At 37.5% G+C, this 22,621-nt stretch overlaps 1 protein-coding gene and 1 long non-coding RNA gene across 2 annotated transcripts in view; one reads left to right on the top strand and one right to left on the bottom strand.

The window, feature by feature from the left end:
• The first annotated feature begins 208 nt into the window (after positions 1 to 208).
• On the top strand, positions 209 to 4,049 carry LOC105459494. Its single transcript, XR_975688.1, has 2 exons — positions 209 to 412; positions 481 to 4,049. It is a non-coding gene; the product is annotated as an uncharacterized LOC105459494 (long non-coding RNA).
• Positions 4,050 to 5,394: 1,345 nt separating this feature from the next.
• Positions 5,395 to 22,621, bottom strand: part of LOC105459497 (transmembrane protein 132C) — a 91,853-nt gene continuing 74,626 nt past the window's right edge. The window contains exons 4-10 of the mRNA XM_011705595.1: positions 18,345 to 18,615; positions 13,137 to 13,280; positions 11,691 to 12,590; positions 10,809 to 11,247; positions 9,530 to 9,873; positions 8,140 to 8,423; positions 5,395 to 7,857 (exon numbers count right to left, since the gene is read on the bottom strand). Coding sequence (XP_011703897.1) covers positions 7,122 to 7,857; positions 8,140 to 8,423; positions 9,530 to 9,873; positions 10,809 to 11,247; positions 11,691 to 12,590; positions 13,137 to 13,280; positions 18,345 to 18,615 — 3,118 coding nt within the window. The 3' untranslated portion in view covers positions 5,395 to 7,121. The remainder of the gene's footprint in view (positions 7,858 to 8,139; positions 8,424 to 9,529; positions 9,874 to 10,808; positions 11,248 to 11,690; positions 12,591 to 13,136; positions 13,281 to 18,344; positions 18,616 to 22,621) is intronic.

Raw genomic sequence — 22,621 nt, forward strand, 5'->3', positions numbered from 1 at the left:
TAAATATTTGCTAACTGCAGTATAGTTATTATAATAATTAATATATGATGATAAATTGAATTTGTATATTATATCACTTTTTTATCAAAACTACAACATAATTAATTACAAAAATTAAATGAAATTAAATATATGCTGCATTTATCTTAAATTTGTTTTAATGGATTGGTTTTCACATTGATTTTTCTTTTAGAAATTACTCCAATACGAAAAGAATCAATTCATTTCGGAGGAAGATCTGGACTTAAAAAAAATCAATTTTGTTATAACTGAACAAAAATATTATAATATAAAATATAAGACTAATTTAAAAAGAAGGGGTTTACGAGAAAGGCCGATAAGAAAAACTCAATATATGTTACAATTACAATATTTTTATATATCTTTGATGACGGTTTGATGGTAACAACAGGTAAATACTACATATTGTACATTGAGTAGGCGATAGTCGTATCTTATTGTTATATTAATTAATTATAGCATATCGGCGGCGCCTGATGTCGGTGGTGACGACGACCACGATGACGATAACATCGATGACGCCTCATATTTTCAGAATACGCGCGACTGACGCGGCGATGGCAACAGCAGTAGCAACAGCAGCAATAATCTTAATAACAATAACAGCAACAGCAACGATGACAATAATATAATGATAGTATTGTGTAAGTAACAATTATAGCAGTATATAATAGACATGACGATAATGATGATAATAATATTTTTACTAATGAGAATAGAGTGATCATTCCAAAGTTCCGGATGCAACGCTTTAGAGAGATTTTTTCTTTTTATTTGAATAAACTTGATGATGAGTGGCAACTATCTAATCTAGGAAAATAAATCTTATTTTTTTTAAATTATAATTTTATTATAAAATTCTGACAGAAGATAAATCAATATTAATATCATACTTATTTCTGTTTTTTGAAAGAAAATAATAAAAAGCATTATTTTGAATTATTGATATGAAATTATTGGTCAAAACTATTAGAATAATTAGATAAAAGATATTTCCGTAGAAAAAATTATATCTTCGGTTTATTCTAGTAAAGTATAAAATCCGGCATCATGGAATGACCCCGATATCTTGTGCTGATACTATGCTTCTAACATGTATGAACGAGCAAGATGACTCCGAACTTTTGGAATCAGGAAAAATTTTTTGTAAAAAATGTTAGCAGAAAATTGAAACAAAATTCGTCTTGATTATTATTAAGATGCAGAAATTCGTAACGTCATAATACGTTTACTCGTATAAAATTCAAATTGAATTTTATAAAGATATATAAAAAAGATTTTTTTTTATTGTAAAGATATAAATTTAAAATGAATTAGAGATTTCCATTAAAAATTATCCGCACATTGTAGTATATAAATGAAATGTCTACAGAATTTACTCTACAATAATCATCTTCTTCCAAAAGCATTCAAAAAGTTCGGAGAACACTTGCAGACTCGGATATTGTCGTCATCGTAGATGCGGTCACCACCGCCAACGTCTTCAAGCGTCGTCATCGCGAGCGCAGTTAGTAATTACTAATTATCGCTTTCTTCGCTTTTTTTCCCTTCAGTTTCGCATTTATCACACTTAAAATAAACGGGGTGTTTGAGGAATGTGCGCGGATGCAGAGTCAGCGATGCATTGCGATGAATCTCTCTGAATCAGCAAGAGCTCAGGAAAGAGGAAAGAGTGGAAGGACTATACGCGACGCGCGCGTTCACTGTCGCTTATTACATTGATGATGGATAAAAAATTTCGTAGAATTGAATGAATCGTGAAATAAATACAGGAATAAAAGGGATTCGTGAAAGAATTTCCAGTGATTCCCAAGAGATCGAGTATTGGCTATTATTATAATTTTTTGTGCTTCACTATTTGCATCTGCGAAAATACAGTTGCTTAAAATTAAACATTACACCAATATATTTCCTTTTAAAAGATGTCAAAAAAAATACACTAATATAAAGATGTGCTTAATTTTCTTTGTTAAAAAATAAAACAGAGAAGGGAGAAAAAAGTAAAGAAGAAAGTAGAAAACGAATACAAAAAAGAAAATAGTAGAAAAAGATTTAGAAGGAATGAAGATAAACACAATGAGAAAAATGGTTGTGAAGAGAAATTGTTGAAACACACACAATTACGAAATGTCTCCTGTGATAATAAAAACATTATCAGAGAATCACTGGATTAAGAAGGATATGTGTTCCGATGAGCCTAGTTTTGCGAGAATAATATCGATACTATGAAGCACAAGTTTTTCATCAAAATGGTGTGGAACTGCAAGTGCGTATATGCACGAGACTTTGTCTAATATATATGCGTATGTTTATATGTTTGCGTGTATGTGTATGCGCGCCTCGCAACGATATATACTAACATACAAGCCACTGACTCCGCTCACTTTCAGTAACACTAAGTAAATGCTATGGCATCATGATAATCACCGAAGGTGTCCTTATATCAAAATCGTTAGATAATAATTATATATATACATATATATATATATGTATACATATGTATACATATGCATATATACATATATATACACACGAACGATTAGCGCGCGCCTGTTTCGCTTGATACTCGGATATGGTCAATTCGTACATGTTTTCACCGTGTTCACCGTTGAATCCCTTAATCTCGCTTCTCTATCTACTTGAAAAGAAAGTGCAATAAAAAAAGAACAAAGCAAGTAGCTGGAACAAACCTAAGATATCCGTATCTCACATTCATTTTTCCAACTTATTTATCTCATATGTAAGATTATAAAGTATAAAGTTAATCCGGATAACTATAATTATTAAGAAATAATTATTAATTTTATTATTAAGAAAAATGTTACGATATCAGATTTAGTATCGCATTTATTAATTATGTTATCTCCAAAGACAATAAAGTGTCAAATGTGAGATACAAATACAAACTTTAGTACGCTTGAGTGAGTCATTATTGAAAATCACTTCCAATTTTTCTCTCATAGAAAAGTATAGTCAAAAATGGTTTTTAAGGCATGAGAACCAATTGCAGAAAACAATATTTATAGATTTCACATTATAAAATAGATAATTAAGATTTTCGCAATTTTGTGAGCAGTATGACCGCTTTTTAATCTGATATAAATAAATTATAAGAACAATTTATAAATAATCAATAGCTATCGGATAGAAGAATATGTTTTTGCAATCGGTTCAAAAACTATTCAACCTTAACTGATATGATGGAATTCTGTATAATGTGATATGAGACTATATATTAATTTCTTTGTTTTATGCAAGTTTAAGCCACTGACGTATCGAGTGCCCACAACATATCAATCAGTACAAATTTCATCATTAACAAAAACTTTTTCACTTTTGTTCTTTCCATGTAAGACAAGTCTAATTTTTTCGAATATATATATCTTAATATATCTTTTTTGCTCAGTTCTAGGAACATCCGAATGGGTGATTCGTTTTTGCCATATCCGTTAAGGGATTATATGTACATTAAGCTTGACGCATCGACGGTGACCGCGGGGCATTCGTAAGATACGTATTATCATCGGGCGAAAGGCAACGTACATCGCATTGATTAATATTTTATATATTTATCTATATATATATATATACGTATTGTAATTATGCTATAAGACTAGATTCTCGGCGGAATACATCTCTCATACTCTCACATTGTTCCGACTCTTCCTCAATGTTTGCCTCAATGTTAACCATATAATTCTATCCACTTCGCTGTGTTTTACGACAATGAGGCGCCGTCAATTGTTTATTCGCCGAACGCCGTTCGCCGCCGATGGATTAAATCACTATTGTCCCACGCGATGTGCTGACACATAACTTACAGAGTTACATACATACTTAGACACCGTAGTCCTTAGATACGTACATAGCTATAGATATTCCTGGCTGATCCTTGGAATAGGTCGTTCACACTTAAATTGTCTTTGCTTTGTTTCATTCAATCGCTTCACGATGATCAGTTTTATTATGGAAAACAACGGAACTATGAATGAATTTGTAATTATTCTAGTAGATCAGGAAGAACAAGCGATTTTTTCTTTCTCTTTTTTCTCTTTGCTGTTACGAATACGAGTAAAAATACATATAAACTAAGTGAACATATTCTGATGATTATATGAATTATTCTTTTTAAAAAGTACCTTCAGGCTTTATAGTGGTATTTGAGTAATTACATATATTTTATTGAGGTAAACAATTTCTACCAATGAAATGAATAGACACGCAGAATAAATCATAAAATAAAATTCAAAATAAAATTTATTTATAAATTATAAAATATTTTTACTGCTTGTAAATTTGCATATTTTTTGCTACATTTACTTTAATTTATATAAATGTGTTATTAATTAATTAATGTGCAAGAGAACGATCAATCAATTTTTAACCATTTCGAACAATTGTCTCAAAAATAGTTGTTTCATTATTTTTCACTTGCTCGATATAAGCAATAAATTTTGGTTTGTTTTTTTACTAATAATCCAGCCCAGTAAACAATATTCACTTGGTTTATACACACTTTCAACAAACGTATCGGTCATGTTTTCTTTTTGTATCTAGGTACAAATGCGGATACAAACTAAAGATGTGTTTGCATATATTTTTCGAAATAGCACCTAAGTATGTATATATGAAACAGTCATAAAAAATTCCGAAACATACATTCTTGATATTCCGAAAAAATATTGCTAAAATTACGACAAGCTGATGACTATATAAATAAAGTCTAAAACTGAATTAGATATGTTACAAAATGAAAGGATTTCTTCTTCACATCATACGGTCGACTTCAATATTCCGGATAATATTTTTTACGGTAAATATACAATTATACACTTGATATGGCAAGTATACATATATATATATACACACGTTACAGTATCCCGTAACCTAGATACAAATGTTTAAAGCAAGAGCGCATTTAATTAAGATATCGTAGCTCGATGCTGTACCTAAATATGTGTATCGATACATTATAATTAGGTACTAATGATGCTTCATATACCCAGATACCGACCTCGCTTCAACGATGCCATACACACGTGTGGACGCATTCACGTGATGAAAGTACTTTCGGCGGAATAAAAAATGCCGAGTGCAATGTACTTAAAAAGATCATGGAGTTTTTCGAAGGGTAATTCAAAAGTGATATCAGAGAGAACAGCGTTCGAGCGTAGAGTATAACGTATACGCGTATTTCGTTATCGACGTTTTCTCTCGTTCGGCGAAGCCGAACCGTATGTGTTTCTCGTCAAACGACGCGTGAAACGATTCGCGATTCTCTACTAGCCATACAAATGTAATTTTAAACCTGTGAGTCCATAATTAACATACGCTCTATCGCATCTATATATATATATAATATATATATGTACACAGTCTTACAAAGCAAAATTTACAAACATTACGACGTATGGTCGATCGAATAAATATGTCCTCCGATGCGACTGGGTCGGGTCGCAAGTGAACGCTTCGTCGTATTTCGATCGCGCCTTGCAAACCGATTTTGGCTAACTGATTGGATAGCCCGTTCATTCTGCAGTCAGTTGAATTAAAAAAGTGATCGCACGTGAAGCGAGTACTGAATAAAGATTAAACATTGGCAGAAACAACGAAGAAGAGACACGTACTGGTATAAAATTTTCCTTTCTTTGTTTCTCCATGTACAAAAACGTGAATCAGTTTTTGATATCCATGATAGTTTCAAGGTTACGCTTTTTTGCACTTTTCACTATTAAATGGCAAAAATTGCACACGCTGACACGTTTAAGATTTTCGCGTAGATTCTGTCGATTATCCTCTGCGAATTTTGCATAAAAAAATTCGAGAAATTTAGAATTGTTCGACCGAATTTGCTATGAGGTCTATAATTAATTTATGGCACAAAATTCGACGCAAAGTATACAAAAATATCTGTGAAAGTTATATGAAATGACGAACATCGGAGAATTCCTGCGACTCAGCGTGCGCATTCGGATGCATGCGTGATCAAAATACAAAGCATCTCGAATTGTCTGACGCTCGTTATCTTGCGACCTGATAAGGGGAGGAACCGTGGTAGCGGAGAAGGGCTCGAGCGAGAGATCAAGATGGCACGGGGGCAAGAGCGAGGATCCACGACGATGATCCTGCACGAAATGAAGAGAAAAGCAAGCTCGCAACGAGAAACGTCGAAATGCCGCGTGACGCTTTCGTCATCGAGCGAGCGATCTATTTACCCCACCGGCCACCGACAGATAGTTTTTATTAAAGCCTCTTGCGTGTACAACAGTACTCCGACTATTTATTACGCCAGCAAATTTTCGCAGTCGCGATACTCGAATACTACACTTTGCATGTGCACTTATTAAAATTTAAGTCACGATAGAGATTAAATCTATTAAACATATTATTATCAAGATCCAAGATTTTAAGTCATTAAAGAAAATATTTCATAAATAAATAATAGCAAAAGTATTAGCAAAAAAAAAAGATATTCAAAATTGAAGTTTTGATAACGATAATTCGTAAAAATGGTAAAAAAATATAGTAAAAATATGCATCTTCGGGCCTATAATATAAAATATTGATGTAACACACAATCTCTTCAGCTTGTTATCGTGTATTACATTTTACGTATCATTATTTACGTATCGATGCGATAAAATACGTGTATATATAAGGAAATTATATCGTACTTGAGGAACTTTCACCCGTTGCGCCCAAAAATTGCTAGCGATCGTAACAAATTGTCGAGAGACTGTGTGAATCATGTGCGAAGGAAAGGGATATCCCTTTCTTAAGTTTCTGTTAATATGAGCGTATGTGTATGTGTGTATGCGTATGTGTTTGCGCGTTACTCTTGATGTGCTGCTAGGAAGCTGACTAGATTATAGTCTAAAATACGAAATATCCGGGGGTATCATCGTTTTCGATGATAGCGGAATCTCGTTCCCGCGAGAGCGAGTTGTCGCGAATTCTCGACAGCATTTTCGACACAGAGAATTCTCTGAAGAGAGGAAAGAAACAACTCGATGCGTTCGCTGTATCTACTAACGAGGATCCCGGTGTTCCGTATCGACGTTGACTACTGCTCGACCTTCGAAAAGGTCGAACGGCCTCACCTAGGCATTCGACTCTTTCAGATTGTCGAAGTACTGCATGATCTGATTGTAGTCCATACCCAGATTAAGGTCATCGAGCGCCGCCGATTCCTCTTGCTCCTGGGAGGAGGACGAGGCGCAAGAGGAGCTGGAGGAGGATGAGGACGAGGCGGACGGTGACGAAGACGGCGGAGATGTTGTGGTAGATGAGGCCGCGCCGCCAGTAGGAGTAGTAGACGAGTTTACGGTAGAGACGGCGGTGGATACCACGGCGGAGGTGGAGAATGACGAATACATCGGATTACCGACTATAGTCGCCCTCTTGATCTCCCGGGATCTCCCAGCCTCCTTCGCGACGTGTCTCTTGTTGTCATCATGATTCACCAACTCCACGAATTCCTCGTTCTCGCCGTTCTGCTTGTTCGCGTTGTCCACTCTTTTTCCGTGCGACTTGACTATATAATGATTTGATTGCTGCGATGCTTTGTTGTTGTGCCGATGATTATTCCCGTGATGGCCGCCGCTGCCACCACTGGATGCTCTGTGGCGATGCTTTCGTGGCGCGGGCGGTTCTGGCTGCCGCACGCCCACCCCTGTGTTTCTGTGCGGCGGTACCGGTGGTTTATAGTCTTCATTATTGCCGTTATTCGCGTTATTCGTGCCGACCGACGTCGTGGTCGCCGCAGTCGCTGTTGTCGATGTCGAGTTTGCGACTGGTATTCCATGCGGCGGTAAAGGCGGAGGAATGTCATCGTTGCTGTAAAAGAATTCACGATAAGGTTTATGCACTCGCGAAGCTGTTACCTATAATAAGCAATATTAATTTCGTTTGAATCGTTAGAAGCTAAACAATTTTACAAAAAATTTAAATCTATTATCTATTAATTTAATATCATCGATATCACGATTCGTTATATGTAAATAATTTCTTTTTTCATGGATATCACATTCTCTCTTCTTTGCTTGAAGACATATTTCGACTCGGTTTCGAAGAATAAATTGGATTGAGGAAGGTACAATAACGTTCAATCATAATTACTCGTTCCGCGCGGTAGTCGGAATCACAAACGACACCGCTGTCGTCGCCGACGTAGTCGTGGTAGGCGGTATCACCGCGGATGGCTTGACCGCGGATTTTGCCGCGAAACTGTTTCGCGCTATTCTGTCCCTTTTGGAATAAGTGGTGGTGTCGATGGAACTGGTACCGCCGCTGGGCCGTTGATTGGCAGACGGTAGTTCGATGTGATTCGGATTGTCGAAGCATGTGCCCAATTCGGCCTCGGGTTCACCTTCGCCGGCCAGCGGATTACTCGTTACGCGCACCTGCAACATAAACCGAGTTTTTTTCAATCAAATTGTTTCAACAAAATCCCGCTTGTTTTGTTTTTCAAACAAGTTACCACTGGGTTTTATCGAAATGCGCAAAGATATTTACAGCATCAAATCTCGTCGAAAACTCGAATTGATTTCAATTACCGGATTAATCCTGAATGTACTCGTTGAACCGTTATCGCTATCGATGTTATATATTTATTGAAATTTGATTCGTTATTCTTCAATTTGTTAGTAATCCTTAATAATTTCATGGTATTGAATGTTTCATACTCATGCTGGAATTTGGAGCAAAGAAGTTTAAGAAATTAATGTGAATAATAATAATATTGTTACTAAATTTAAATAAAACTAGAAAGGTTCTTATTTGAATTTTATTCTTATGAGCCCTAAGAATAAAATTCAAATAAAAAAAGACAAAAAGTTAATGAACCAAGTTGAGTATTAGCGCTAATGTATATTTAATATCAACAATTAATATTTATTGGATACAGCGATAAATAAATAATAGTCCGGACGTTCGACTTTGTAACAAATAATCGTCATCAGTGTCAATAATATAAAATGCAATAATGCTAAAAATTTTTTACACTCGTCTGTGCTTCTTCAAATTGCAAAATTCTATAAGTCGCTAGTCGATAAATTGTATAATATTTGTTATTGTAACATGAGTCCTAGTGGCTCTTTTTTAAACGGATTTCTTTATAGCGAATACTGATATTATTATTGATTAAATAACAGATGGCAAATGGGAGCATAATTTAAATAAATCAGTGAAATCGAAAAATTAAATTTTTTCCAAATTTAACCACAACAAAAAAAGAAATGTTATTTTATATATTTATTTATAAAATAATGTATATCACTAAAATCTTTAATCAAACTTGCAATTAAAAAATCTTTTTTTTCTCTGAAAAAACTTAACGAATTCTAGTCTCGTTAATTAAAAAAATAGACAAACCTAATTATATCTAACGGTAAAATACTATCTGGTCAGTATTTGAGAGTTTCAAAATTAGTTTTAATAATGATTATCGATACGGCCTCATTTATGGTTTTACTCGCAAATCATCGATTTCAATCTGACATACACGTACCTGTTGCGGACCGCAGGCAGCTCGTTCGAGGGTCGCTCTACCCAGCCATACCCAGTCGTGTGCGTTGGTGGTCGATTCGCGTGGCGGTCGTCTGCCAGACGCCAGCTGGTTCGCGGCGGCGCGAGCCCTCGCACCCGCGCCAGAAAGTACCGGGACGGCCGCGCCGGTCAGTGGGGAGTCCGGCGGCTGGGGCTTGAACTTGCTGGCGTACACCACGCAGGAGACGACAAAGACAACGATCGCGAAGCAGAACGCCGCGAGCAGCACGTACATCCCGATCTCGAGCGGGGTCATCCGCGCCCCGACGCCGTGGTGACGCACGCCAACGCCGCCGTTCATACCCCCTGAAGACATGCCATTAGCTATAGCCGTGCGATGCTGCCGTGCCTGCACCAAAGGCTCGTGCTTGTGCCCGTCTTTCTCGTCTTTCAGCGGTAACCCTTTGCACAGAAAAAACAAAGAGAGAGAAAGAGAGAGAGAGGACAGAGTGAGACAGGGTGTTTGTGCTGAGTTAGAGAGCCGCTGAGAATCTTTCTCCCTTGATGCCTCCAACTAGACAGCGGCTAGACATGCTATCGGATACGCGAAATTGCCAAGTTCGTAGGGATGCTGGATATGCGTCTGTATTTTTGGCGCGGCAATCAAACTATAATATATTAATACATATAGAAACTTTTGACATTATACTACGCGCACTATGCAAATAATTCCAATTTTTCAAATTACTTGAAGATAGGAGGAAGAAAAAGAATTATATACCTATTTCAAATATGTTTGAAGGTTTTTATTTCCTAATTCTCATTCGGATTCAAAATGATCTTGATATTATAAGGCTCATGAAAATTGGAGCAAAATTTCCTCAATCAAATTTATTATGTTTGTAAATCGAAAGAATATTCGGATGATAATAGATATTTCATATTAAATGATAAAAGTAATAAAATACTCCAATGATCTATAATGACGAGCGTATTACGTCACAAATTATTCTTAGAGCTAGACGCATTTGACATTCAGCACAAAGGAGGGAGACTATCAATTACGGAGGACTGGACGGAAACCGTGGGGAGATCACGCATAAACAGGCAGGCGGAACTTTTATACAAGCCAAATGGTTCCACGAAGAAAGTTTCCGCTAAGAAATGCAGAACAAAGTGTATACCGTGCGCTACGTGGCAGTTATAAAGCGTATAAGAAAAGAACAGAGAAAAGTGAAGAAAATGCAAAAGAAGCAAGACAGAAAGACAGAAAGAAGCAAAGAGGAACAGGATCTATTTACCGATCATAACGTCGTGTAGATCGGGAGCCAATTGGCCGTGGCCGGTTTTAAGTACTTTATGATGATGAGAACCGACCGTGCCACCGCCGTCGTTCTGTACGAATTCTGGCCGATTAGGTACCTCGCTCAAGGCGAAATCCACCTCGACATTGGCCGACGCGCTTGCCAACGCGGCGGCTGTCGTCCTCTGAGAGCCCTTGCTCGAACGTCTGCCGGATAAGCGGCAGGACTCGGCCAGCTGTAAACTGACGCGCAGCAAGTCGCCGCGGCCTTCGCCGACCGCGATTACTCGTGGATGATGGGAAGCGACCATCGGTGCGAACGCCACAACTTCCGGATCCAGACTCTCCACCAGTAAATGGTAATCGCTCACAGCGATTTCCCTGAGGGGTGTACGGGTACTGTCCGAGAACTCCACATCAATGTCCAACAGTCCTTCCTGTTAGTACAATAACAGCGTCAAAACTTGCTTATGCAATCATTATAAATTCATATATGTTTTTCGTCATCAAAACAAAATTATGTATCTATGTATATCCTCGAGGTAAAGGTAAAATCGATTTCTTCAAAATGAAAATTTAACAAATCAATACAATTTAACAACAAACATTTTTTTAGCTCTTTAAAATTCTTCTTTAAAAAGAGATCGACATTAACATCATATAAAATAAATAAATATATAAAAACACACATTATTTTTTAATTAATTTATTACTTTATTTCAGTCTTGAATTTAAAATTTCTTAAAAATATTTAAACACCAGATTATTAAACTCGGCAACTGTTTTTTAATTGATTTTTCTAAATTGCAAAACTGCTATCTTTCTCAAGATACATTTAAAGTTTCAACACAAATAATAAATATTACTATCAACAATTTACCTGATATTGAGCAGTCAGTCTTTTCGTAACCGAGGTTTCGGCGACGTATCCGTTCTCGATCGCAGTATCTGGACTGATACTGAGTTGAAGTCCGGACACCACCCGGACAGTCAAACGTGTCACAGACACGCGATCATTGCCGACTCTGATTTCCTTCGCACCGATAACCCTACCGGTAATCGGTGACAATACTTGTACCTCCGTGCGACCGACTCCACGTCCTTGAACCAGTCTACCCTGAAGAAGCGTCGCTATTCTAGGATCGGAGACACGCAGCATGCCAGCTACGAGGTCAGTGACGCGCAACCAGGTGCGCCGATTAACAAAGTACGAGACTCTACCCGAGTCGTGATCGGTCGCTAAGAATCGGGCGTGCACCTCAATCGGACTTTGCTGGAAACGCAATCTGCAATTAGCCGAAGATAGACTTCGATCGATAGAGTTGATTGTATCCCATCCGTGATCATTCCCGTTAGATCGGAATCGTTCCTCGTGCTCGTCCTCCTCGAGGAGCCCGTCCGGATCGTCTACATCCATTGACGTGTCCTCTATCGACTCCTCCAGATCAACGGCACTTCTCTTCTTCGCTCGCGCGGTCACCGGCGGCGCTTCCGGTGGTATTATTGACGTCGCGGTAACTTCCGCCTTCTCTTCGCTCCGCGTCGCATTCAACAAGCTCCGCTTGCTCTTCGCACTTGTTACATGCTCCTCCGGCACTTTCCAACCCTTTATCTGATTCAGCCGCGTATCAGCGACGTTCACCTCCAGTGGAAGCTCGGGCATCCACACGGTGAATCTCGCCAGGCCGGTATACGTGCCGTATTTGACGAGGACCGATGCGTTGCTGGAACCCCGGATCTCCGAGCCATCCACGTACACGCTGCTGCACGAGGACGATACCTGCGAGTTAAGGTATTCGTAACAACGATCGGGTATTAAATGTAGTTTGATCCTAGATTACGGTAGCTCGTAATGCACGGTTCGAGTGTACGGGCATCGAAGGTGTCACTTAATCCGCCGATTATACGAGGTATTAGGAGAAGCGTTTGAAACTCGTGAACATTGTTCTCGTACATTTAAAATTTAAATGGCACATTATAAATTTTAGCTACCGTTATACAGAGTAACATATTGTATAGAATTGATTTCATTTCCATTTTGAAACAATAGACACAGCATTAAAAAAATAAATAAATTCATATAAATACATTTTATTTCTAAATTCAAACAACAACATGTAAAATAATCGTACTGAACTATTTCTCTATTGCGTATACAAATAAAACATAAAATCTTAAAAGTTATCAGACACGAATCACTACGGAAATCAGCTGCGGAAATGAAAAAGCAGCGAATTCTATACTAGCGGTATATAATACCGAGAATCCTTCAATTAAATTCCTAGGAATCTCAGCAAGCGCTGAAGATAAATTAAAAAGCAATTACCTTGAGGACACTCTCGTCCTCGGAATGACAGGACGACTGCAGCGTGACATCGGCAACCGTGCCGGCTTGGCTCACGATGAAAACCTTCATCCCCTGCGACACCTGACGCCCCGTCAACACCGCTGTATTCATCACCTCCCAGTTCTGAAGCAAAAACATAAAATGTTCCCTCTCGCTTATTGCCGAAGAGCAACTCATAGCTTAAACTACTATTCCAATTTTTCTCATATCTAAACCCCCATTCCTATTTTTAATAGTATATGTGATGGAAGTTTGCATATATTTTAATATATGCATCTCTGTAACCTTCATTGATAGAGCCATTATCCATTATTCATAACTGTTATCTATTCTGCCTCGAACTTTATTCCGCTATCGTCGTGACAAGACAAAAGGTGCGGTAAGCAATATTAAAAAATATGAACCACCGAGAAAACGTAAACTTAAAAATACAGAAATTAAACAGAAATATATAAAATACATAGAAACATGTTAAATTGATTTCCTCCTCAAAAATATACATAAATATCTTAAAATGATTAAATGCATTACAACAATATAAACTTTAAGAAAGAATTTTTTTAATAAACACTCGATATATTCTATACGATTTAAAACTGAATCACTATTTCATTTCTCAGTTATTATTCTATAAAACTGGAAAGAAATAAAACAATATTATCTCTCGTTTTAACGATTTCGTTTGATTCCACTTCTGGAAAGAACACTTGCGGGAAGAGCACGAGTTCTTGATCTTTCGCGAAAAGCAAAACTTCAAAGCTGTATAAAAAGCAGCCATAAGTAAAATCTTCTCGCTATATAAGCTGATGAAACTATTTTCTCTAAAAGCACATATTTTCTAAAATAAAAAAAGTTGTTATCGTAAAGAAGTTGATTCGCGCGTTTTCGAAATAACTGATTAACTTAGAAACTAACGATTTAACATCGCAAAGAGATTAAAAGCAGCTGAAAAATATGATAACTAACGGATTTTCGATTTAACAATCAATTTTACAACTGTCGAGGACTTGTTCTTGCAGCTTGCCGCAATGTTGCTCGTATACGTGGGAGATTACTTCCCACGTTTACATGTTCACGTGTTCGCGTCGTTCGTGCACTTTACACTAGTTCGTCAACGGGGGAGCTCCGCAAAGGGGTTGGGCAGGGTCGGTCGGTCGGTCGGTCGGCCAGACTAGTAAGCCATTTCCAAGTTCGCTTCCATCCATACAAACTGGCGGCCTTTGCAGAAGGAACATCAAACGGCTCGGATATTGCAGCGAGGGAATTTAAATCCCTGACGCGCCACGCTGGGGTGTATGCGCTAGCTAACTACTATATCGCTCGCGTGGACGAGCGTGCTCTCTTGCAATGATAAAAGCGGCGGGCGGGGTTTACATTCGAACGCGAACCGCGGCTCCTTCCCTTTCTTTCGTCAAATATTTTCTCATCTGTACCAAGACTCGCGAAAATATTTACGGGACCAGTCTACACGTTCGTGTACTTTGTATTATATTTCGCCGCGCAGAATGCGTCGTTCGCGAAAGAGATGCGAGAAATTCCTTTGAGAGGAATCACCGGTTACGCGTACAAATCTTTTGATTTAATTTCTATCGCGTAATGTATGTACACAAATTGTTAATGGAGAATATAAAAAGTTTAACATCGTATTATTTGACGGATTTCAATTCTTGAATGCATAAAAAATATTTTTAAAAATGTTCGCAATATTTGCTTCTTTTCCAATATTTTCAATATCTTCAATATTTTTTTTTCATAATTTTAAAAACACATTCTAATCTTTTGTGACAATATCCAAATCCAAATTTATTAAAGTCATTTTTTTCATTATTTGAATTTTTTAAACTTTCACTTGGAACATCCGAGGATTAAAGTTGGTTTTGCCTTTACGAAAATTTGTAATTGAATGGCACTTTCTTTCCTAACTTTCTATATTAATCATTCGCAACAATACCGGGCTAATAATGGCCTGAGACAATTAATGGCGCGTAATTAATTAAGAGTTTCAGAAATCAGCCTAAAAACTTTTTTATTTACTATACAAATTTTTAGTTTACTTTCTTGGTTCTGCAAAAAATACCAATATCCAATTATAAAATACTTCAATTTGAAATTCTATTGAATTATCCTTAAGCAAATCTGCAATGAGAAATTTTAATATAAGCAAGAAATATTTTGATAACTCTCACACAAATTGATCGAATTTAGACAATTAGAACCGTAATTCTTTACACATATAATTTATAAATGCGTACCGTTCAAGATATTTTAAGAAAAAAGAAATGTTATTACATATTTTTACGCGCGGGCGCGCGTGTATTATGTGTGTGAATTTCACAATATAAATATTTTATTCCATACGGGAAAATGGATACGTCATTTTTATTTCCAGCTACCTACTTGTTCTATTTAATAGTTTAACAGATTGACTCACAGGCTGCCAGCAATTTTCAAAAGTGCAGAATATACCTACAATACACAATAATACATACAGCTTGATGTATGAGCTAAGCAGTTTAACTTCTAGGATCACAAAATTGTATTTTGAAACATAAATGAAGCACGCGGTGCTTTCTAGATATTTCCGAGATCAACGAGATTATTTTGCGAGTTTATCAAAAGAACATGAAAAACATTTTCAACACAGGATGATGTTTCATCGACAAATAGAAGGAGGTTGATGGAAGAAATACAAGAGAGGAAGGTGCAACGATTTTACGTTACTGCGCGTAAAATATGCACAATACATGGGCTATTACGTTGATAAATTTCAGCGGAGAAAACAAGCGCGCGTGTCGGAGGTCGCTAATTGATAAATTAGATAATTAATTCGTTTACATATCCTTTTGAAGGCGCCGCATGCTCGCTCACTCGCTCGCTCGCGGGAAGTTGTCGGAAACTCCGTCCGCGCTTCTTGATTATCCTTACTCTAATTGCAGCTCCTTCCACGCGCGAGACTGCGAGTGAAGTTTTTAATTAAAAGAGACCTCGTGCGGACCTCTTTCCTCGCCGCCCTCAACCTTTGCCCTGCGTTATCCGCTGATATTGTGATTTCAGATTTTAAAATCGACTTCATTAACGACATAGTCAAATTTATAACGTATACGTTAAGATGTTAAAATTCGCAGAGTTAACTTAATACCTTATTATGCTTAAAAAGTGCTGCAGAAAACATTAACTATCCTTTGGCGTGTCTATGAAGATAGCTTTTTATCAAAAATGTTAATAAAAATCATTCGCTGCGGCTTGCAATATTCTGTACTGTATATCTTTAAAAATAATATTAAAAAATTATTTATATAGAAATGAAATCCACTTCCAAAGTTATTTATAGAATGTAATGTGTCTGTGTGCGTGTGTGTTACAAGACATATTGCTATTATATAAAAAGTACAAACTTTTCATTTTAATGTAATATTTTAATTCTTCAGCAATTATGATCCAAATTATTAACTGTAATGTAATATCTTTCTTAGTTAATTTAATCGTCTAAAATTCTATCGCGATGAATATGCCTGGTCATTGACATGATTTCATGTTGACTTTCATATACAAAATTATGTACTATGCACCTGCTGTGTCGTGTTACTGGAAATTGCGAGCATGTCATAGATAGTGTGAGACCGTCAGATCTAATTTACATACCAAGAGGCTTGTGTCCCAATTGCGTGGACTTGTTGTGGCTTGAAAAGTGATTCACTAAAACCGCATTTGACTATCGTACATAAATACAGGCATACATTACCACCGATCAATTCCAATTTCTTTTTAGAATGAAATTCAATGAGACTTCGTTGGAAAACAAATTACTGTTTTAGTAAGAAAATATTCGTTACTACGTTACGAATTCTTGAAGGAAATACTTAAAATAGCTTAACTATTTATAATTAAATTGTTATTACTATTAAAATATATTCTTGGGAGAACCCGGGTATTTTTACGAGTAGAATATTTTTCTTAGAAACTAAAAGAAATTAATGTTTCACTCTACATACATTTGACTTTGTAAAGGAACGCGGAGATGCGTCAATGCCGCTCGACGTGCGGCAATTGAAAATTTCATTACAATCCGTTGTTACGGCAGATGCGTTATCGAAATGGGTGTACGTAGCTCTGGCGATCGACTCTGCGGTATCGATGGAATTTTGCCACAGACTAGAAATATCGCCGTTATGGTGAAGGCGCGGGCGCGGAAAAGCCGAAGAGAAAAGCATCAGAGTGCTCGCCGTGGGAGCCAAAGAGGGAAAAGCATTATCCTTTGTCGGTCCTCTCTTTCTTTCATTCTCTCTCTCTCTCTCTCTCTCTCTCTCTCTCTCTCTCTCTCTCTCTCTGTCCCTCCATTTTCCTTTTTCTCACCGCCTTGCCTTCCTTTTTCTCTCTTGTCTCGGTGCTCTCGAGGATCGTAGATTGGCCGACCGAGTGGAAACAGATTCTCGCGCGACGAGGTGATCGATATACGCGACCGTATTGATCGCGCTCGTCGTTCGAGTTAGCTCTTTTCCAAGGGATTTTCACCGACGAAGTACGAAGCGCGAGGTATGGGAGACGAAGGACAAAGCGTGTCGCGATGAAAATAATCGTAACCGAAGGAGAAGCATCGAAATTTAACTGAAATCTTTCAATCACTTTTCTTACGATTTCCTTAAAATTCTTGATCTTACTATTATAATCATAGATTATGATATTAAAAGCGTAAAGTCCTTTTTAGAGCATTGTATTTTTAAATTTCAAATTAATGTTTACTGTTAACTGTGTAAAAAAAATATACTTTTGTAATTTATTTAATCCCCTGAAATTCAGTTCGGAAAAAGGCTTCCTTTTTGAATTGCTCAAAAAGCGTTATTGATGTGTTTCAATATTTTTGCTAAGAAAAAATTGACTCGAAACTCGTCAAAAAATCCGTCGTTAAAAAATAATATTTGAAAAAAAGATATCTTGTAAATATGTATATATACGCCTAGATAAGTAATAATTTTCCAGGTACAATTTGATTACCATCAACTTTTGATTGATGTCGCATTGTTGCAGATAAAAATGAAAAGTGAAAGTAATTCTTGCCGATACAAAATATTCACATTATCGCTTTGCATTCTCTTTCAATTTTTTTCTCACGCGTGCATAAACTTGGAAATTTTAATATTTATAACTTTAATACTTACATAATATCACTAAAAGAATCGTGTATATTACCTTGGAGATCGGAAGCACCGCCTGTATATCATCCTTCTGTATCTCCAGCCGTGCCTGCAGTTTCCGTCTCTCGACATGATGATGATGATGGTGCTGCAGCTGGCGTTGCTGCATTCGCTGCTGCTGATCGACGCCAGTCAACTGCGAGCCATTCTCCTCCTCACCCTCGAGCGCGTAACGCACGCTCCATACGATCCTACCGCCGTCCCAGCTTCCGCCTATACCCTCCTCGCTAGCCTCTAACAGCATCGTCATTATTTCTTCTGCGGACCTAGGAAAAGAACAATAACCTTCGAAATGCCTGCGACATTCACGCAAAAAAATTAAGAGACGCAGATTACTTTTCGAAAAACGGAATTTCTTTTAAATGAAAATTTCCAATAAAAATTTGATGACATTGACTGCATTAAAATAACAATGCAATAGAAATTCATAATTCACGGTAAGATGATAATGACAAGTCTTTGAAAGCGTCGAGGATACTCTGTGCATGGAAATTGTGTATATCATATCTGCAATGATGGAGATTCGAACGAATGTTCATTTATTCGCTCGTGTAAGTACACCTTCAACAATTAATGCTGCTTTCAAGTGAATTCGCGAGAACAAGTGTAAAAATTAAAAGAAACGATACCTCGCCTGTTAAGCGGCTGTTAAATCGCAAACACTGAAAATTGTACGTCATTACCAGAATTTAACGGCTCTCTCGCGCGAGAGGCTTTGTATTTTCCTCGATGCACGCTTTAAAAGCGTTTCTCCAAAACGTCTTTACTTGTTCCTGTTCCCGGCTACACGCAATCCCCTGTCTCATTCATATTTTACGACGAGCAATGGGCGACGTCGGATTAAAATTGCCGTGAAACGAGCAGTTTTCATGAGAATTATGAATTAAAGCGCAATTAAATATTCATAGCCATGTAAATGTAATTAAACTCGTTAAGACATACAAATTTATCGAATTTAATTAAGTCTTTTTTGCGAATGTTAAATAAATACATATACCATATATGTATGATTTTGTGCATAAAATTAAATTTTTAAAAAATATTATTTTCAAAATAAAAACGGTTTTATTCCAAAATTATATCATTAAATACAAAAACTGATGTTGCAAACTTGAATTTCTAGATTAAATTTAATAATTTTTTAATATCTCAATATTATATAGAGTTCCGAATGTGGAGATCACTAATAAAAAAATCTGCGGTATATTTTATGACAAAAATTGCAATAAACTTAAAAAAAAAAGTAATAAGAAATATAGAGTATATTTATAATAAATCAAGCAAATAAAAATATTGAGAGGAAACAGAACAAATATTCCTTAAAAATATTTACACAATACATTTCAGCCTTATTTTTACGTTCAAGCTGAGAAATAATTTTCTTTCAACAATTCGATAAAATTAACTTGGAAGAGATCATCATATATCGTAGATTTGAAATAAAATATATATATAATCTGTAACCTAGAAACGATGAGTAACAACACATTTGAATCATTATCGAAGGATGTCGTGATAAGCGGAATAAAATTACAATAGTCATCAAATTTGAAAGTGTAAATTGCCATCGAGTTATCATCAAAGATGATGATAAGTTTGGTAAAGAGTTAATAATACCCGTCGAGAGTTGAATTTCCTCGACGCCCCTATCCATAATTCTCGGTTCTTTCTCTTCCTTTTATCGAACACTCTCTTAGTAAGCGTCTCGTTCGCAGCGTCAGTCGCTCATTACGCCTTCTCGAGATTCTTATCTTATCGAGATGAAGGCAGCGACGTTATTTCAAAGTAATTATTCTGCAGCCTCGAGCCACTTGCCGAGCTATGAGGAGCCGGTATCACACGCATCGGGTCTGATCTCGATGCGAGAGCCGTCGCGTTCGCTACCAGCGCGCGCCGCGTAGAATCTCGATAAGCGCGGAACCCCCGGCGAAGTCGCCCACCTCCTCCTCCTTTATCGCGGCCGTTGATCCACGTTGCGTGCGTGTCGGGCGGCGTTAACCCTTCGCTCGCTTCGTGCTCGCGCGCGGCGCGATCGATGATCCGCGGCTCGAGCGGGTGCAAATCGTCGATCTCGCGAAGCTGCCGGAGTTCTAAGTCGAAACGAAAGTAGATAATCAAACCGGACCATCGACGGGTTAACGGCGATAACGAGAATTCTCTCTTTGCCCGCTCAGATTTCCCCACTTCCTCACCTTCCGTCCTCTGCTTCTCCACCGATTTCAACACGCAACGCATCGCTACGTCAGCAATGGCGCGTCTCGCCCGATGACTTCTTTCTTTATCAGCGCTTCGCAACCGCGGTATATAAGGCAATCGTTCGACTGCCATCGCGAGTGTAAATCGCCCCTCTGAGTTGCGTGATCGATTATGCGTCGTGCCATGCAATTTTTTTTCACGGGTTTTCTCGTGGGACTCGCAGTTACGCACGTTGTCTGGGCGTATCCTGCGCAAGATGTGCAGGATCTGCAGAACGATGTCGTGTTAACAACGACGACAACACCGATCATTGTCGGTGAAGAAGATGGGAAAGAAATAGAAGAAATAATAAAAAAGCCCGACAGTTCGAGTTCATCTAGCGAAGAAAATACTGATAAGCGTACGAGGAGAGATTCGTATCTCGGCGACAAATGGAGGCCTCTGGAAAACGAGGAGCAGGAGGAAGAGACGAAGGAACTTGGGCGCGTGAGGCGTGCAACCAAGCGGAAGAAAAACGACGATGACAGCAATAGTAGCAGCAGCAGTAGCTCTTCCAGTGATGACGACAACGATGATGATGACGATGATGACAATGATAATTGTTGTAAGAAAAGCAAGAAACGGTATGTGAAATCAAAGAAGGATAACGACGAAAATTGTGATGATGACAACAATGATAATGATTGTAAGTGGAATAAGAAACGACGTGTGAAATCGAAGAAGAATGACGACGACGACAACGACGATGAAAAGTGTGACTGCAACGACGACGATGATGATCGTAAGAAGAGTAAGAAACGACGCGTGAAATCGAAAAACGATAACGATGATGACGATGAAAATTGTAATAACGACGATGACGACGATGACGATGACTCGTCTTCGTCTTCCTCATCATCTTCGGAGGAGGAAGATAAAAAAAAACGAGGAAAGAGGCATATTAAAGAGAATACTTCACAAAGTATATCATTATCCGCAGAAAGAGAGAATAAACATCGATTTATCCGAGCGATTCAAGATACATCGGAAAGCAACTCGTCCGAACAGAACAATCCGAAAAGTCGACTTATCAGAGAGGTCAAGGTTAACACGGAAAGCAGGTCGTCATCCGAAGTGGGCAAGTCGAAAAACTCGCGATTTATCCGAGCGGCTGAGGATACTTCCGGAGGCGACTCGTCCAAGGAGAAGAACAAACTGAAGAATCGATTTGTCAGAACGCTTCAAGATACTTTGGACAAGAGTAAATCATCGTCCGAAGAGAATGACAAACTGAGGAATCGATTTGTCAGAACACTCGCTGATACTTGGAAAGAGAGTAAATCATCCTCCGCGGAAAAGAATAAACCGAAAAGTCGTCTAGTTCGGTTAACTAAAGATTCCATGAGCAAATCGTCGTCTGTAAAAAGCGGTGAGGTCCCTTTCTTTATTCGCGCTTACAAAGTTGAAGATGTCAGTCAACCGCAACGTACCACAGAGCAAATCAACAAACCGCACAATCGAGTGATTCGGTCGAAGGATAACAAGAAAGGGAAGAAGAAGAAGAAAAAGAAGAGTACAAAGACGAAGCGCCATTGCACGCCCAAGGCGACTACTGTGAGCGTAGATATCTTGGATCAAACGACGCTACCAACGGAATATCTTCCGGTTTAATAACATTAATTTTGATATTATATTTCTTTTACGTTAAAAATACGATACACGAAGAGATGCATTATATAAGTGATTTAAAATATTATTAAACTTGTGTGATTAATTAAATTCTTAAATCACATTAAATATACATGAATAAACAAATTGGTCTTCATTAATCGTCAAAGACTTTTATGAAAAAAAATTATATACAATCAAATGTAAACTTTATAATTAGACAAAACTGACATCAATAATTTCAATTATTAAATGTTTATTTTTATTAAAATATAACGCTTTAATAAAAAATGTTAATATAAAAACTAAAAAATCAAATTTTCTGCAGTATTGAAAGAAAAATTTAACAAATCTTCACTTTTCACGCTCATATATCCGAAAATTCTTGTCTTATTCGATTTGCAGCACGACTTAATTCACTCATATTCT

This window comes from Wasmannia auropunctata, unplaced genomic scaffold, assembly GCF_000956235.1.
Source record: "Wasmannia auropunctata unplaced genomic scaffold, wasmannia.A_1.0 LD334186.1, whole genome shotgun sequence".
NCBI classification, from domain to species: domain Eukaryota; kingdom Metazoa; phylum Arthropoda; class Insecta; order Hymenoptera; family Formicidae; genus Wasmannia; species Wasmannia auropunctata.